The sequence below is a fragment of the Phoca vitulina genome, unplaced genomic scaffold (genome assembly GCF_004348235.1).
Source record: "Phoca vitulina isolate PV1807 unplaced genomic scaffold, GSC_HSeal_1.0 scaffold80, whole genome shotgun sequence".
Lineage (NCBI taxonomy): Eukaryota > Metazoa > Chordata > Mammalia > Carnivora > Phocidae > Phoca > Phoca vitulina.
The window spans coordinates 3,353,864-3,372,032 of record NW_022589783.1 but is presented as its reverse complement, the minus strand read 5'-3'; the positions used below and the strand labels follow the sequence as shown (position 1 = coordinate 3,372,032).

At 51.1% G+C, this 18,169-nt stretch overlaps 1 protein-coding gene across 5 annotated transcripts in view; it reads left to right on the top strand.

The window, feature by feature from the left end:
* Positions 1-18,169, top strand: part of DPP6 (dipeptidyl peptidase like 6) — a 905,150-nt gene that overhangs the window by 764,771 nt on the left and 122,210 nt on the right. For all 5 annotated transcript variants that reach the window (XM_032394354.1, XM_032394352.1, XM_032394353.1 and 2 more), the window contains exon 8: positions 12,348-12,468. In XM_032394354.1, coding sequence (XP_032250245.1) covers positions 12,348-12,468 — 121 coding nt within the window. The remainder of the gene's footprint in view (positions 1-12,347; positions 12,469-18,169) is intronic.

Sequence of the window (18,169 nt, the reverse complement as noted above, 5' to 3'; positions counted from 1 at the left end):
CATTAGTGCTTTACCCACCAGATCATGCACCGTCTTATCATTGCTTCTGTTGATTTACCCTCATCTCTACAATGGCGAGCCTCTGAGGTTTATAAATCTCTGCATTACATCAGATGCCGCCTTCAGTGAGCCAGAAAAAATCAAACCCTCAAACCTATTCCTTGGAAAATGTAGGGATGAGACGTCCTCCCAAATCCAGAATGCTGATGGTTGCATGCAGCAATGAGCTGGTATTCATTGTCTGCCATAATTTTGTGTATATAAAATGCTTTCTAAGCATGGATGAGAATGTGCTTGGACCAGACGAGGAGCTCCTGGAGGACAAAGACTTGTTATTATCCATAGTACCTACAGAAGGAAGAGCTTTGCAGAGGAGGGAGAGGGGCAGACCATGGAAAACAGAGTATCTGTAGCAAAAGAAGTGTATATGTTCCCAGGATTTTTCAGTTATAAAGGACAGCATTCCATAAACAAAAAAGAAAGTCTCTTATGTACCAGGGTAGGCAGGATTGGCATCAGGCATAGTTGTATCTAGGTGCTGGAGCAAATCCTCAGGTGTGCACCTGTCTCTCCCTCAACCTATCTTGCTTTCTTGCTTTCCTTTTTCCGCCCGCATCTCTCCTCAGGTCTACTTCTTTTGGGGGCTTATTTTATTCTCTCCCACTGAAAACAGACCTGACACTGTCTGTGGGGTCGGGAATACAAATAACCCCCTGGGCCCTCTGGGTCTGTACCCTTATACCCCAGGACCCAGAGGTAAGAAGCCATCGGCCTTAAAACTCCATCAGGAAAGTGCTGAGTGAGAGCTTTGGCTGGTCAGTGTGTGCCGCACACCTACCACAAGGATCACGTGGCTGGGGGCGGGTCCTTGGAGTGCCCCAGCCTGGACCACATGCCCGTGGTGGCGGCAGGGCAGAAAGTGGCCCTCACAGACAGCTCCAGGGCCACTGGAATAGGGAGGGGTAGCTTCAGACGAGGCCGAGGGAAAGTGGAGATCACCGGCAAGTGCTTAGCCAAAACATCCAGCCGAGAAACAGAAGCAGAGACTCCGCCAAGTGTGGTGCGGTAAATACAGTTGTCTTCCTGTCGGTGGGTAAGCATCTGCTGCTGGGACGGTGTGGCCATGCTAGAGGTTACAGCCCATCGATGATCGCGGTCATCTGGAACAAAGGAAGCAGTCTCCCTCGGAGAAGGGTCGGAGGCCCTCTCTCCAGCAGTTTGCCATGTGGCCTGAAAGCCTGTTAGAGGTCCTTTGTGCGGCTTTTAAGTGTCCCTCCCACGCTGAATCCTTTAAGGAAAGACAACTTGCTCAGCAGTTAGCGCTGACACCCATGATGAACTCATCATGGGCGTGATGGTTCCCGGGAGCCAGTGGGTTGAGGGGCTAAGGGAACACCAACCCCCTGGAGCAGAGACCTGGAGCGCCTGGGCCCGCATGGCCCAGTCCAGGGGCTGCCGTGGCCCACACAGCGTTCACTGCCATGGGCTGTGGTGCCCCTAAAGATGGAAGAGGAAGGAAGGAGCAGGATCCCAAGGTCGTTCAGGGCCGACAAGCTGTTTTCGCAGTAAGGATAAGTGCTACTCATCTCACCCGCAGCCTGAGACATGAAGCGCTCTAGACCAAGGGCGAGTGGTCACGTCCACCTGGACTGTCTGCACCCCGCACCTCAGGTGGGATCATGGTTTCCTACCTGACCCACTCCAGGGATCCCCAGTGGGCACCAGCGTCCATCCACTTGCACGTGGAGAGACCCTCCCACTGCCTCTCCTCTAACCAGTGTCGGGGCAGCATCACACCTGGGAATTTGCCCGCATGGCAGCATCCCCATGGCCAGCACCCGGCCCACTCCACCATCGTCCCTCGGCGGGACTGCCCCACCGGGGTCCCTTGTCCACTCGTTGCCCCCTGCTCCCACATGGCGGCAGAGTGGTCATGGAGCGCGCAGGGCGCACACGCCCTCATTTAGGGCAGCTGACAACCACAGTGACCACCGGAGCCCTCCAGGTCCCCGTCCTTAGAAGAAAGCACAAGCATTATCGTGGATGGCAGGAGCTGCCTCAGCTCTCCCTGCCTCTTCTCCCCCACGCCCTCCACACTCGCTGCCTTGATCGGCCCCCTGCGGCGTCCTGCATTCGGCACCGGGTGCCTCCACGTGCCTCTGCCTTCTCCACGGCTGTCCCGTCTCCACCTGACCGGCCTCCGCTCACCCTCCCCATCCCCACTCCCACGCCATCCTCAGAGGACCCCACCACCCAGGCCGCGTTGGGCACTGTGCCCCCTCCCACCAGCCCTTCCCAGTGGGGGCAATTTCAGGAACCCAACCAGGCCGTCCTGGGCGACCCTGGGGCCTCAGAGACCCACGGCCACGAGGGGGGTGTACTCGGCGCTCGCACGCCTATTCCTGCAGGCACAGTGCTGGTTGCTGCCCCCGAACCGGCCGCCGCTCTGCCTTCCTGGATCTGTAAGGAGCATCGCATGCACTTAGTGGCTGCGAAACTCTTTAGCTCTGGTGTGGAGGTCAGTAGCGTCACGGTGCACGCTGAACCTGAGGGGTCAAATTAATGCACAGGAACATAATTTTATTTTGAGACCTCTTCCCCAGCTTCGAAAAAATAACACATCTGAACTCTCCAGGTTAAAAACGTGTGTCTAGTGGGTGAGAGGATGCGGAGAGATTTTTCAGGGTGGGTGACTTTGAAAAGGAAGCTTTTCCTTGAGTTTGAAGGCTGTTTGCTGGGCGGGTCATTAGTGCAGAGTTCCTGGTGTTTCCTCTTGGTTTGGGTTGGCATTTTGAAAGGATGAAAAAGTGCAAGTCCTTTCTGGTAAGAAAGGTAGTTTTAGGTTATCTATAAGACTGTTCCTTTCCTGGCACTGAGCTCTGCCCTGTGGAATTAAAGCCTGTGTTAATTTGCTGAAGTGCACATGCGCTATGATGGGGGACCCTGAGTTTTGCAGGACAGTGTGTGAGTGGCTGCAAGGACCCAGTTAGTGGGGTGGTGCCGTCTGTGGTGAGAATCAGGTGGGCTGATGACGTGTGTTCGCCTAATCGTGCATTACCTTTACATGTGCTTTAGGACCTTTAGGGTTTCCTCCTGCAAATTATCTCCTACTGGTGTGGCTGGTGTGGTTCTCTGTATTTTGAGCCAGTTAAGCGATTTTTGTCACGCCTTATAGCTGTCTGGACAAGAACCAGTGTAAGAACCAAGTGCTCTGAATTTCAGGCTGATGGAGGTGCTGGGAAATATCAAATGTTCGCCCAGGTGAACAGAGTTGTAGTCACTGCCCAGATCCGATGGGGTCCCGCACAGCATGTGCTTAGCGCCAGCCTGGTGAATCGGAGCAGCTCGATGGGTGTTTGTCAGCTGGATGAGGGCATCCCCAAACTGGATAAGCATTATCAAGAATCTTAAAGCCTCTCGTTGATCAACAGCCTTGGCATCCCCTCCACCCGTCCGTTCTCCAGATGGGGTTCTAAACTAGGATAATAGAGGGTCACTTCGTTGCCCAACTGAGCAGAGGAAAGGCCAAAATACAAGTCATAGGAGAGCAAAACAGAGCAAGTAAAGAATTTATTTAATCTACAGATCAGTCTACAGGTCAGTTCCTGACCTTGAGCTCTGAGTGGTGGGAGAACAGCTCCCCCGGCTTGGGCGGAGACACAGGGACCACACATGAGCATGCGCGTGCACCTGTGTGCACCTGTGTGTTATTACCCTTTAGTTCAGAGGTCGCGGCTTCCCACAGTCTTTGCACAAGTGGTCTTGAAGGGCCAATTGCACCTTGTCTCCAGCAGCCCTCCTCACATAATCTACACACAAAAAAGTCTCTTTTGATGAGCTTTGCTGGCTGCTTTTCGTAAATGTTCTATCATATCAGTCTCTGCTCCCATCAGAAGCGCACACTGCATTCTTAGCAATGTTGGGTATCATTTTTGTTTGGTCTTTGATAATTTGATAAACAAACTAGGCCCTGTGTAATAAGATTCCTTTTTGTCATTCGTGAATACAAACGCTTCTGTATCTTCTAGGACTTCGTGTGGGTCTTTGATGTACTTGCTCATGTCCTTTACCCATTCTTTTAATTGCACAGTGAATGTGGTTCATGCTTTCCACTTGTAGGAACTTATTCTAGGGCAATATTGGAGACACAGGCAAAGACTTTTGTACAAAGATGCAGCAATAGCATTTTTATTATAATAAAAACAGAATTGTATCAAAAATAGGAACGTAATTGGGGCGCCTGGGTGGCTCAGTCGGTTAAGCGTCTGCCTTGGCTCAGGTCATGGTCCCAGGGTCCTGGGATCAAGCCCCGCATCGGGCTCTCTGCTCAGCAGGAAGCCTGCTTCTCCCTCTCCCACTCCCCCTGCTTGTGTTCCCTCTCTCGCTGTGTCTCTCTCTCTCTGTCAAATAAATAAATAAATAAAATCTTTTAAAAAAAAAATAGGATCGTAATTAACGTCTCCTAAAAGGCATGTCTCAGAGATGCTTCATGACGTGGAAAAGCATCTTTGATATAAATCTTAAATTTGTATGCAGAATCATATATGTTGTAAGTCCTTAGTTTTATTAAAAACTAGATTTTATACCCACCCACCAACACACACACACACACACACACACACACACATCTGGGAGGGAATAAAATACAAGAAAGTCTCTTTTAATAGTTATATATGTGTATACTCGTGGTCTGTAGGATTATGACATCTTTCCTTTGTTCTACATATGCTGTAATAATGGTGAATTCACGTGGCCCGAGGTTGGTGGGTTTTGCTGCCCTCATAGACAAGCTGATTGCGTGATCTCAGCCAGCCAGTTTGCTTTCCAAAGAAACCCAGCACTATTTCACTGTGTCCTTCTTTGGTGTTGGTGAATGTGTCTTGTAATTACTCCCCAGTCATTTCACTCCAGGGAAGACTCGGAGTTCCCGCTATCATCGGTTTCTCCCAACAGGAACCCAGGGAGGATGGGATGCCCTGGGAGTCTGAGGGCTGCTCCAAGCCCCCTGTGGCAGTCTTGTATTGATCAAGAAAGCACTCTGACTTGAAAGTCCACGAAAGGCATGCTTGCCATCAGCTTGGCTGGGAAGACTATAGGCAGGAACTGTTGGCCTGCAGGGTGGTAGGTGTATCTCTCCTGCAGGATCGCACGAAGCAGGGCCCCCACAGCCATAAAGTGGCCACCAGCTCCCCCAGTAGACAGGAGCCCATAGGCAGGTGTGGGATCTGCCCAGCCCTGTGGCCCTCTGGAGCTGTGGGCATAGCTTCCAGACCCCACAGGGATGTGCCTGGTGATGGAAGCCATGCACCTGGAGAAGTCACAGCTCCAGCTTCCACCCAGGATATACAGCTCCCCTCGTCCAGATACAGGGATCAAAAATAGTGTCGCCTGCCTGTGGAGACCCTATCTTCCCATGCCAGGTGTCCAAGACAACAGAAACGAAGTTAGCCCCAAGTCAACGTCCATGCCGACCGGACCAACCATCAAGTTCCAAATGGCCCCCACAACAGGATTTTTCAATCCATTAGCCACAGTTGGTCATTTCAACTTGCTGTTATGGGACCTGTTGAGGAGGCCATTCGAGGGACCACAGGGGGCATTTATTGTACATCTAGAAATTAAAGCCATCTTGGAACATGAACCTGACCAGAGCCAGCCTCCCAGGGACATACTGGCCACTGCCGTCCACATTTTGCTTCTTCACCAGAGTCTCCTAAAAGATACGTTGACCAGGCTTCAAGACTTAGAGACACAATTTCCATGTTCTGGTGACATGTTTTATTTGTATGTAGTTCCAGTGATGTGGGTTAACCGTGTGTAGTGTGTCCCGTGGGATTAGGACGGCCTGCGGCAAAGATGATGGGTTTGCTTTAGGAATGCATAACTTCCTTGTGATTACTGCCGAGCCCATGGTAAGTGCTGGTCACTCCCGTGCGCCGTTAGCAAAATTGCGCTTGCTCAGGAAATGGGATAACTCAAGATAAGAAGTGAAAGCAAGGGGAAAATCAACTAGTACATAATCACTGCTCTCAGGATGGCTTCTCACGATTAGGAAAGTCAGTCTAGGGGGACAATGAAAGGGACCTGGGATAATATGACCATTGAGGTTTTTCAGCTGCCGTATGGAGAATCCCTGTTCCCCTTCAATGCTAACACACTGGGTTCACTATGAATGCTGAAATACCTTTTCCTGATCTGAATATTCATGAGACTTTGGGGTTGAACGATGTAGAAGCTAGAGGAAATCCTAGAGATCCAGTACGACCTCACATTTTATAGTGAAGGAGGTGAGGTTCAGCGAGCGACCCACGTGAAGCTGGCCAGCTAGTGGTCTCAACTAGAATTGAGGTTTCTACATGGAGTCCCGTGTTCCTTCCACCTCATCATTCCACCCTGACCCGTGTTGCTGTCTTTTTGCCAAGCACTGAGCTGTTCAATATGCTTCCCTGTTGGCCTGGATTTTCCAGAACGAAAAGCTAAGTTGCACCTGATTATAGTAATTATCCCATCCTTGGTTCCTGAGATAATTAGCTCCCTCTTTAGCTGTGTATGTCACTGTGAGCTTTGTTGTAACCACCCTGTGCACGTGCAGATATGCATTTTATTGTCACCTACTCTGAATCCGTTTTAGAAATACTGAGGCTATCAATTAGCACTTAATACCCACATTCACACGGACAAATGTTGATTTCTACCGAGTTAGCTGAAGTTTCATTAGTTTTTCAGATTCCAAAAGAAGTCAAAGCCTCAATTAGTCAAAACCCAGCTAATTCATATACTAAATATTGGGGTATACTACTTACATGGAAGAGAGATCTACCAACACACAGCATCAGGAAAAACGACTCTGAGGATGGAGAGAGATTCAACCCAATCTGCTCATCTACAACAACACCAACAGTTCTAGGCAATGAAAAATACCTATTTATGTAGATGCTCTTAGGCAACACAAGGTTCTTACTCAGTAATAATTCCATGCCGTATACCTCATTCTATTTAGTAGATCAGGAAAGCAGAAAAACATGGAAATATTTCCCTAATAAAGACTGAAACTGAAAAGATCTTTTCTTTAATTCAAGAATTCATCCGGAAAATCTGTTGAACTGAAAGTTCACGTTCCTCCAGAGAATTCCAATTAATTGAACTTTCACAGAATTTACTGTAACCATGAGTGTCTGAACCATATTTAGTCAAAAGTGCTTATTAAAAAATCAGACTAGTAAAAATGTCAAGTGTTTTGTAAGAAATAGGGAAATATGTATTTCCAGTCCCATTTGGTTTGTACTTCCTGTCATCTCTATTTAAAACCAGGGGGTGGATCAGGGCGAGGCTTGTGCTGAAATTGCTGTAAGTATGTGTGGCTCCCACCTTCTACTCCAAGGATAGCAGAAAGAACTAAAATGCCCAGAAATGAGGGAAGGGATTGGACTCGGTGAGTCAAGGTACAGTGAAAGCAAATTCGTCTGAGACCGTCTGCCAACTAGTTGTTTGAAAACTCACACATGTCCTTACAGAGCACCACCATCCACACATAGTCCTGTTAAGGATGGGGAGAGGGGAACAAGGAGCCGGAGACACAGCCCCACCTGGCTGGAATCTGCAGGGACTATGGAGAAGGACGTGCAGGTGCCGATGGGGAGGGAGCTCTGGGGGGCAGCAAAGGTGAAATGATCAGACCATCAAAAGTGCCGGCAAAGTCCCGAGCGGTGCATGCCGGATCCACATGTCAGGCCCTCAGAAAGTAGAGGAGAAGCTCCCACTTCTAAACTCCCTCGTCTTCTCTGCCTGGATCTTCGTGCTCCCTCCTTCTCCACATGCAGCCACGTGCGTGTCAGTGAGGAGGGGCAGACACAGGGAGGGTGGTGGACGCGAGGCCTCCTGGGAGGATGGAGCCCAGCACAGCCTCCCAGGAGGACTGGGACTCAGGCAGGCAGCAGGGGAAACAGTCTCAATGAGGAGGAGAGAGAAGGTATGGAGGAGGGAACACCTGGAAGCCCCCGGGCAAAGCTTCCGGAAGGGGCGTCAGGATCGCGGGGGTGCAGGACGTGGGGACTGTCTTCTGTCCCCAGCAGGTTCTTGTGCTCGGAGACCACACGGGAGGAGCGCAGAACAATCTAATTACTTTGGGGGAACCAGAGTGTATATTTTTTAAAGCTTTCTGGAAGAAAGAATCAAGGGCCGAGCTCTGTGCCTGGGATCGCAGGGCCGTAGTGGTGATGGCAGGTTTTGTTGGTTCAGCAGCCTTTCCACTGAATACCCTCGAGTGGCCTCGGGCCCAGGGGCAACTGGCAGGTGCAGAAGCTGCAGAGATGCAGCCATCCTGAGATAGAGGTGGGCAGCCCCCTGCCTGGAACAGATTCTAGAACCTCGGCTGATAGGATCTGGGACCTAGCAGGGGCTCGGGCCCAGCGTAGTCCGGCGGTCATGCAGCAGCAGACCCAGGCTCACCTGAATAGAACCAGGTACGGGGCAGCAGGTGAGGGCTGCCGTGTCCGCTGGGAAGATCCTGATGACAGTGGCGCTGTGACATCTGCCCCGGGCGTTCGTGTTCTGCGTGAGAAAGAAGCGGCCAGAGGGAAGGTGAGGCGTCAGTGTGGCTCAGACAGGTGTCCGCAGTCTCTGGTTCATTGCTGGTTAGAAATCACACCGTCTGTTTATTTAACACATCGCTATAGAGGGGCGGCACGCCGTGGCACAGACCTGCCCAAGTTCCCGAGTTCCTGCCTCCCCGGCGACCTCAGGCACGGCGTTTTGCGTCCTCAGGCCACCTGGTTTGAACCGCTGCTGCAGCACTGACCAATGAGCTGATGGTCAAGTTGCTTAGCCTCCCTACGCTCGTGTCTTCATCCTCCAAACAAGGCTAGTCCCTAACCAAAGCATTATCATAAAAACTGAATGAATGTTTATAAAGTATTTGAAGAAAGCCTGGCCAACATATGCAAAAAAATAACCCAAAATGGATCAAAGGCACAAATGTAAGAGCTAAAACTATACAAATCTTAGGAGAAATCATGGGGGTAAATGTTCATGACCTTGGACTTGGCCATTCTTAGATGTGACACGAAAAGCACAAGAGAAAAAAAAAATCGGTGAATTGGACTTGATCAAAATTAGAAGCTGGTCTAGCTCAGATGTCACCTCCCCCATGAAGCCTCTCCTGATCCCTCCCGAGGGAGTGGGTTTTTATAGTGATGACCGTGACAGTGAAAGCAGACACTGTGTCGAGCCCCTACTCTGTGCTGGGTGCCGCTCTGAGTGCTTCCGATTTGTCCGCTTGCTCGTCACATCCGCCCAGGGTCAGCTCCTGCTGCTATCTCTATGACAGGTGAGGAATCTGAGCCCAGGTCACGTAGCGCACCCTCTGTGCTCCCACGGCCTGTGGCGTGGACCCTCTCGTGCGGCCTGGAGCACACTGAGCTGGTACAGTCTGGACCCCCGTTTGCAAGTGTGAGCCTCTGAGGACTGCCTCTCCCCCTCGCGTCCCCATGTGTCGTCGGACTGGCCGCCTAACTCCTGCAGGGGAGGGGAGCGAGGGAGACAGGCAGGCCTGGGGCCTGGAGGCCCGGAGGACCTTGAACCCCGGACCAGATGTTTAAACTCGGTCCCACAGTTACCAGGAAGACGCCACTTCGGGTTTCAAGGAGCAGAATGACATGATAAAGATGGTGCTTTAGGAAAGAGGACCAGGACTACGGTGTGTGAGATGAATCAGGGGAGGGAATGACGGGAAGCAGGGACACCTGCTCCCTGTGGGTGGCCCCGGGGGCATCAGCCCCAGCAGGCGAAGGGAGAAGCCCCCTGCAGGAGGGGAGCTAATGTCTCTGCACCTGGGGGGAGGGGGCACGAGGACTGGGGTGCTGCACACGGGAAGCCATGGAGACAATCCCAGGGCGCCAGGAACCACGGCGATGAGCTGCGCGCTGAGCAGGGCTGGAGAGTGGAGGACTCCGCCCCTCGCCCGCCCCAGTGCCTGCCCTGCCCCTGCCTGCGCTGTCTTCAGGCCCAGAGCCGTGTGGCCCTGGTCTCCGACCCCGGGAGCTCCACCTGCACATCTGGAGGGAAACGGAAAACGTCTCCCAAGCAAAACGCACTCTTCCTACAACGTGTTTCTTTTCATTTTCCTTCCATTAAAAATAAAACCAAGGTGATAAAAGATTTAATATCTATCACAGCACATCTTACTCACTCCAAATATTAATTGGCTGCAGTCTGACTTGATTCAAAAATTTACTATAGGCTTAGAACACATAAAAGAAGTTAAAATTTAGTGATACATCTTTCCCTTAGGCAAACTCACGAGAACAGCTACTGAAGTTAAATTAGGATGTATACTTGTGTCTGGAAGTTTTCCAGCTCCCTCCTGGTTGAAGGGAATCCTTGAAGCACCAGGCGCCCTGAGCAGAAAACTGACACTTGGTGCTTTCAGATCTGCCGTCGGTGAGAGCCATCTGGGGAAACCGCCTTTTGTGCGTTTTCAGTAAAAAAAAAAAAAAAAAAAAGTTAGTATTTCCACCCCTTCCTGTGCTGTGCAAAATACCCTCTCTTTGTGGTCTCCTAAATGACACTGACAGTATGTTTTTTAGTCTCTTTAAAAGAAGAACACCTGGTTTGAGTCCTGTGCCTGGCCCACGCGGCTCAGTTTCCATGGACATGGCCCCGTGGGCACGGAAGGCCGAGTGCAGGTGCAGAAACTCGGGGCACAACAGATCAGTACCTCAGAGAGCACGGGCATTCTGTCGGCTCGTTTTTACTTGCAGAGCTTCAGGGGACATTAGGTTTCTCCTGGGCCACGGGTTTATAAATTTGGCTGCACGTTGGAATCACGTGGGATCTTTCTTTAACATTCTGATTCCTGGCTCTCACCCCTCGATACTGATCATTGGGCTGAGCTGATGGACCGGAGAGTGGGATTTTTAAGAGCTCCCCGGATCATTCTAGTGGGCACCAGAATTCAAGAGCCACTGACCGAGACCGTCCTCTTCCTCCACGAATGGGTCACCACCACCCAGCGGCTCAGGAACAGCTTTACCTCGCGTCAGCCCTTCACCCAGACCTGGGTTCACTGAGCGTGGTCAGCAGACCCTCACAGCTGTCCCCTGGCTGGTGTCCCCACCACCCCCTCGTGAGCACCCTCAGATGACGGGGCCGGGCACACGGTGCCCCCCCAAGGCCCCGCTGCCTTCTCATCACCAGGCTCACATCTAACTGTATTGCTCCCTGCTGCTGGTGGGGTTCCACAAGAGGAGCCGGTCCTGCCGGCCCCTGGCTCCCCCTGCCACCTTGCCCCTGACAGGACAGCCCACACGGAGCCCCTGTCCACCTCTGCCGACACCCCGTGCCCACCTCGGCTCAGCTCTCCTCCCATTCTGTTTCTTCTGTGCAGCGAGGTTCTCAGCCCATCTCCATCCTACTCTTCACTGAGCCGCAGCGTGAACAGCACTTTCTCGAAACCCCGTCACTTGGCACAGCACGGGTGACCCTTGAGGACTTTATGCTGAGTGAAATAAAGTCGCAGGAGAACAGATACCGTGTGATTCCATTTACCCGAGATGCTCCGAGTCACCAGATTCGTGGAGACTGATGGCAGATGTAGGGGGCTCCAGGGGCTGGGGAGGGGTGAGTGTCAGTGTTTCGTGGGGACAGAGTGTCAGCTGGGGACGACAGGAAGGTTCTGGAGATGGTGACAGCGATGGTGGCACGTAGTGTGAATGTGTGCAATGCCACCAGATTATACGCTTAACCATGGTTATGGTGGCAAATTTTGTGTCGTGTATATTTTCCCACAATAAAAAAATTTTCCGTCATGTTCTCAGGGAATCCTTAGACCTAAATTGGGGAATCCTGTTACGTCTTCCCGGAGCTCCCCCTGCCCCCATCAGAACATTTTCCTGGTAAAGTTTGTCTTCTTTCTCGGACTGTAAGGAGAACGAAAGCACATTATATGTCCCACCCCATTAATCATGGCCCCTTAGAGGAGGTGCCACTAAGTAATCGTAATGACTGTTGAGTGAATAAATGCCAGGTTCCTGGTGTTTCCTGCCCCCCCCCCCCCCATCGGAATTGCTAGGAACGGGACAATAATGGGAAATAGTCATTGCGGTTTGCGTGGAAGTGCCTGAAGTATGAGACCACACATTGTCCCGTCCTGGGGCAAACTGTGTGAAGTGGGGATGGGGGAGACGTAGGGGCACGTGGGTGAGCCCCAGGTGATCCCGACACTGGCTTCGTTCTACCGGAGAAATGCAGCAGGCCAAAGCAAACCACACCACCGCCTTCAGATTTCTTAAGAGCACCGTGTTTAGAACCATGTCCTGGGTTAACGCGGTGTTTTCTCTCCTCCCAATTAGATATTTATCTTCGAAAACAATATCTACTACTGCGCGCACGTCGGGAAGCAGGCCATCCGTGTGGTCTCGACTGGGAAGGAGGGCGTGATCTACAACGGCCTCAGCGACTGGCTGTATGAAGGTGAGCCGCACGGTGGGCTGGACAGCTCTGGGGGCCCTGCTGCCGCAGGACCGGCGGTGATGGTGGCTGTCGCCTTTGACCTCCGCTGTAAGTTTACCTCCCATTTCTTGAGGTTCCGCCAGGTTACAAAGACGCTGTTGGAGCGTCAGGGAGCATCAGGCCATCAGTGGGAGCCCTCACCTGGTGGCCAGGTGCGCAGAGCTTTCCAGAACCCAAACTCCCGGCGGAAGGGGCAGGAGGCGCTGTTCTGGGAGGTCTGCGAATACCGAGGTTTCCCGAGCCCCTCCCCAAGAGGTAGGGTGTCTTGTTTTGCCTGGGGGTGGAGGGAGAGCTGGAGAAGAAATAACGGGCAGAGCTTTCCGAAGAAGCTGGTCCGGGTGATTTGCTGTTTCGAGGACATGCGCCCTGGTGCACGTTTTCTCCTGCTGGCTTTCCTCTGTGCCAGAGTTCTCCACTGGAATGCATTATTAAATAACTAAAAATGTGAGCGGGAGGCTCTCTTCTTGAACATTTATAATCTGTCTCCACGCGGATGAGACTTCTGTTGTAACAGCAACGATCATGTATTGATCACTATCACGTTCTGGTCACTGTTCTGAGCACTTAATCTGTAGCCTCATCTAACTGTCCGTCTGAGTCAGCTCTAAAGGGCACTGTAGACCGGGGGCTTAAACAACAAGCATTTACTCCTCACAGTTCTGGGGGCTGCAAGTCCAAGATCAGGGCGCCGGCCAATCCGGTGTCTGTCGAGGACCCACCTCATAGACAGTGTCTTCACTGCGCCCACACACGGCAGAGAGGGGGAGAGAGAGAGCTGGTCTCCTCATCTCCTTATCAGGGCACTGATCCCACCATGGGGGCTCCCCCCTCATGATCTCATCCCCTCCCAAAGACCCCACCTCCTAACACCATCCTACTGGGGACTCAGGCTTCAACTTGAATTCTCAGGGGCGCATTCAGCCCATAGTGCCCTCACATCAACATGGTGACAGGGTATCATTGACGTTTCCCACATGAGGCAAGAGAAGCTTAAGTGATCTGCCAAAGTTCACACAAAGCTAAGGAACATGTCCTGGGGAGTATCATTGTTCAAGTCCAGGAAAATTCCTTTCTACAAATCCAGGTGTGGATCAGGATGCTTCTGCGTCAGCATTGGGCCAATAAACAGATTATGTCTTCTGCACCTCCCTGCCTGAGACCCCGTGGCCGTGGGGACAGTTCACCATGCTAGGCCAAGGGGAGGTCAAGGAATTATCAAGCCCAGAAAACACCATTTTTCCTCAGTGCTGTGCATTCCTCAAGCCAGGACTCTGCACTGTGGGGCTTTATGCACCAACGGGCCTACAGCAGAGAGATCCATAAGCTTATTATCAGTTACCATCATCATTTCACTGAGGTCTCCAAAGCATAAAAATCTATGACTTGATCTCTTGTAAAAGTTGTATACAACGAAATGCACAATCATCAGGACACAGTTTGGTATGAGTTTGACAGATGTCTGTACTGTGCACCCCAATCGAGACATCGAGTATCCCATCATCCCAGAAAGTTGTCCTGAGCCCCTTCCCGTTCCATCCCCGCCCCCGAGTCGCCCTTCCTGATACCACGGCCAACCTGATTTCTGTAGGGCCTGTTTTCCAGCAGACATGCCAGAATGGGGGTGCCCATCAGGGCTGTCCTCTCCAGCGCGGTCACCCCTCCGAGGGGTTTATTCTAACGTGGGACTGGCAAGGCTCAGAGCACTTAGGATTCCAGATTTTAAGTTGCTTTCTGGGCCCCAGGAGAATCAACCTGAAGATTTTTTTGCTGTATTGTCCTTGGCCCCACCTGAGGGTGTCACTGGAATGAAAAGGAAACTGGCCAGTGTCCACTCTGGTCATGTGCTCAGCCAGGCCCATGAGCGGCTGGCCCCAAGTCCCAGAGAGGTCAGTGCAGTAGTGACCTGAAGGCCCCCCCAAAAAAGGAAAGATCCTGGGGTCCTGGCAGTTAAAGCCTAGACAGCTCTAGGACTAATCTCCTTAAAAAAAAAATTCATAACCAGAAGATTTAAAATATCTTTTTTAATATCTTCCCAATAAAATAAAAAACTCATCGCTTGGCAATTCAAGTTAAGCTTTTGCTTTAGCAAATCCATTGAAAGGAAATTTTTCTTCAAGGCATTTACACGAAATTGTGTTGGTGTGATAACAGAGCCCCAAATATTTTAAATCGATCATAGCTGATGCGGCAGCTTCATCCACTTAGTGGTGTTTCCTGGAAGGTTATAGACGCTGATGCTCGGATTTCTCAAGTTGGGGGACTGAGAGCCCCAGGAATCTTGGTTCCTGTGTGAATAATGGGTGAACTTTGAAGATTGTCTTTTTCTAATCTGTGACTTAACTATTTCACTTCCAGACACCACTTCTAAAAAAAAAAAAATTGAAAAAAATTTTGGGGTGGGGAACACCCTGGAAGTGTTTGCAGAGGGCCTGACATGCTTGGAATTGTGAGCTCTGAGAAGATACGAGACTGGGTCAGTGGGGAGAGACTCTGCCGTTCGTGGACTCAGAATATCGAATGCAATATCGATTTGCTTTGTTTCCCAAAAGGGGTCTTAACGCATTGGACCTTTCAGGATGCTGACATCAGGCTGAGGGCGAGATGAGGTGGGAAACATGGGGGCTGCTGGGAGCCTGAGCTCCTTGAGCAGAGGTGTGCACCCACCCTGTGGGAAAATCTGTCCAGTTAACCGAAGTGACCCACCCGTTGGCTGGAAACAGCTCTGCGTACCTCTCCGATTTGCTGAGTCCTCAGCTCATGGTGTCCACCGACTGATTTTGATAAGCAAAATGCAATCTTTGTTTTATTATTCTGGGCAAATGTCATGCAGTGACACAGAATTTTGACTTTAGTATAAGATTTAAAACTCCTTCATACTGTCCTACAACCGTGTTAAGGTTTACTGAGGTTGGCTACCCAGAAGTGAAAATGAAGATATTCTTGGGGTTTTTTTGAGAACTCCAATCCTGGGCCCTGTTAAGAATTCCCACTCTGATGCAGGTTTATATTCCTGTTCGTAGTGTTTCCATCTCCCGCATCACCAGCATGCACACGGGGAATGCTGGTACAGCACAGGATTGGTGGCGTGTGGTTTTCTAACGAGACTCGAAGCCGTCCAGTGTGTCAGCCCAGCTGTGAGACATCCACACTTCTGCTATCTCAGCAGTCATCTGCGTGCTCCAAGATAAATACCGTTGTTCACGGACGTGCCCTTGTCATGAAGTGGCTTGTACCCCAGGGAAAGTGGGAGGTGTTGGGGTCACTTGAGAACCAGGTCTTCCCCCACATAGATAAGCCCTTATTCCCTCAACTCCTCTGAGACGCTGGTGGGTGCGAGAGGGAGGTGAACTTGGGGCACAGCCTGGGATCATCGGGCTGGGATGATGGACAGAGCTGAGAAAGTGGCCTGAAGGGTATTTATTTAATTTGTGGTTTGGAATGGATGTAATCCCAGGGTTGAATTTTAACCTGAACTAGTCCAGAGCTTAAAGGTACTTGGAAGATGTGGCCAGATCCGAGGACCCTGCGTGGCCAGGCAGCCTTGCCCCGTGGAAGTCAGCAGGAATAATGCTTAGTAGAGCCCTCAGCTAGCTTCCCTTGTGCGCATTCCTCTAGCTTGGTTTGAGGATCCATCCAGTCAGGTGGTGCCTGAGCTACAGTGCCCAGATTTCGGGAAAAGTCCATGGAAGTCCGTGCAGACCGCGACGCCTTCTGCTGTGCCCATGCTTGGTGCCCACTGTTGCCCCTGTCCTTCCGTTTCCTGTAGCCCCGGTGCTCCCACCTCCTCCCCAGGGTCACGGCCCTCATGGCACTCTGCCCTCTGTCCACGTACCCGGGACCCCCAGATCCCTGTCTGTCATGCCCTGGGCTGACTGTGCCCCGCTGAGGGCTGGTGTGGAGCAGGAGCGGATGTGGCCAGGCTGGCCAGCGAGGCCCCTTTCCCACAGCTGCCGTGGACAGAGATATGTTAGCACGTCCCGAGTTCGAGCCCAGAATGCTCTAGAAACACTGTTCTCACTGTGGTCAGGCCTGCTGTGAAATCAGGTAGGGTTTTGCTAGGCTGGCTCGTCCTGTGCTGCCCACTTACATCTAAGCCTGGTCATGCGGTCCTGACGTGCCCGGTTCAACCTTGCGTCCAGAGGCTGCAAGGCCAGGACAAGTCTCAGGCCTGTGTTGCAGTTCTTGACGCTGTTTCCTAGAACATCTTGTCTGGGGTCAGCACTGATGACCTGGCAGCTTTTTATCCCAGTGAGGTGCTCTGAGCAACATCAACAAAGGGTCCGGCGGGGCCCCAGGTGGATAAATCAGTTACCTCATGATTCGTGGTTTTGCTGTGATTCCATGCCTTACAGTTCTGATTATTCAAAGGACGTTGATGGGGAAAGGCTTCTGTGGGAAGAGACGTCATCATGGGCGAAGGCATTTGTGGAGATCTGTGGGATGACTTAGTGTGCACTTTCCACAGGGAGGGCTCTTCCCTGTTCATCCCCATCACACCAGACTTTCTCCATTGCATGAGATCAAAACAAAGCTCTCAAGTCATATTTACCGTGGAACATGCATATTGACGTCAGTTTAAAATCATGGTTTATTAAGTACGTGGATGTTGTGTCTGCTTTACTGCACGTTGATGTTCGGTGTGTCCGGCGCCCACTCGGCGCAGGTCGCAAGCAGACCAAGCCACCTGGGACCTTGGTTTTAGGATCATGGTGACAGTCCGTCTTGTGGGGCACAGCCCCAGCCTTGGACTGTGTGAGGGAGCTGGGGAATATATCGTACATTGTTGTACCGGTGAGAAGGTGCTTCCAGCACCTCTGAAGCTATTTTTTAAACTTCCTGACATACATTTAGATAATGATATTTTGCACCTTGTATGGAGACACTGTGGCGTGTAGACTCTTGATGGGCTTCTTTCATATTAACCATCTCTGAAGTACCTGGTTAGGGCATTTCAGTCCCTCGAAAACTGCCCTGGTGGTGGATTGAAGTGAATTTATGTACCCATCGTACATCATTCCGACTGGACTGATGGTTTTAAAATAAGTTATGCAGCCAGTTGTTCGATGGACTTGGAATTGTGTGCAAGTCTTATATGTTATTATTCAAACCACGGATTCCTAGTTCTTTGGACTTAGTGTTGGTTACTTCTCTGATTGACAGGATGGGAAATCTTTGGCCAGTCCGAGAAATCTTCACCAGTGCATGGCCAGAAGCTTGTGACTGGCTTGACGGAGCTGTCCCGTGAGGATGGCGTAGCTGTGGTTGAACACGAGCTTCACCACTTAGAAGCTCCGTGAACTTGGATAAGTGTTTCACTCTTTGTGTCTCTGCTTACTTGTCTGCAAAGCAAGGGTAACAGCAATCTGCGCTCCCTAAGGTCATAAAGGAAATTAAATAAGCTAATGCAGGTCTTAGCATAGCTCATGGCATGGGGGAGCACCGCTCTTAAACCTACTGTCACTTTACCTTGTAATTTCTCCAACCTGGAAACCCAGCAGACATCAACTCTACTTTCTCATCTAGCATGGTCAGGAGTCAGGAGCATGAATGTGTAGTTAATTCTTCCCTGGCATCAGTTTTGAAAACTATTAAACTCTGTCCACTCATAAATTATTGTTTGTGATATCTTTATGGAGGAAGTGCTTTGAGTTCCAGATCAACC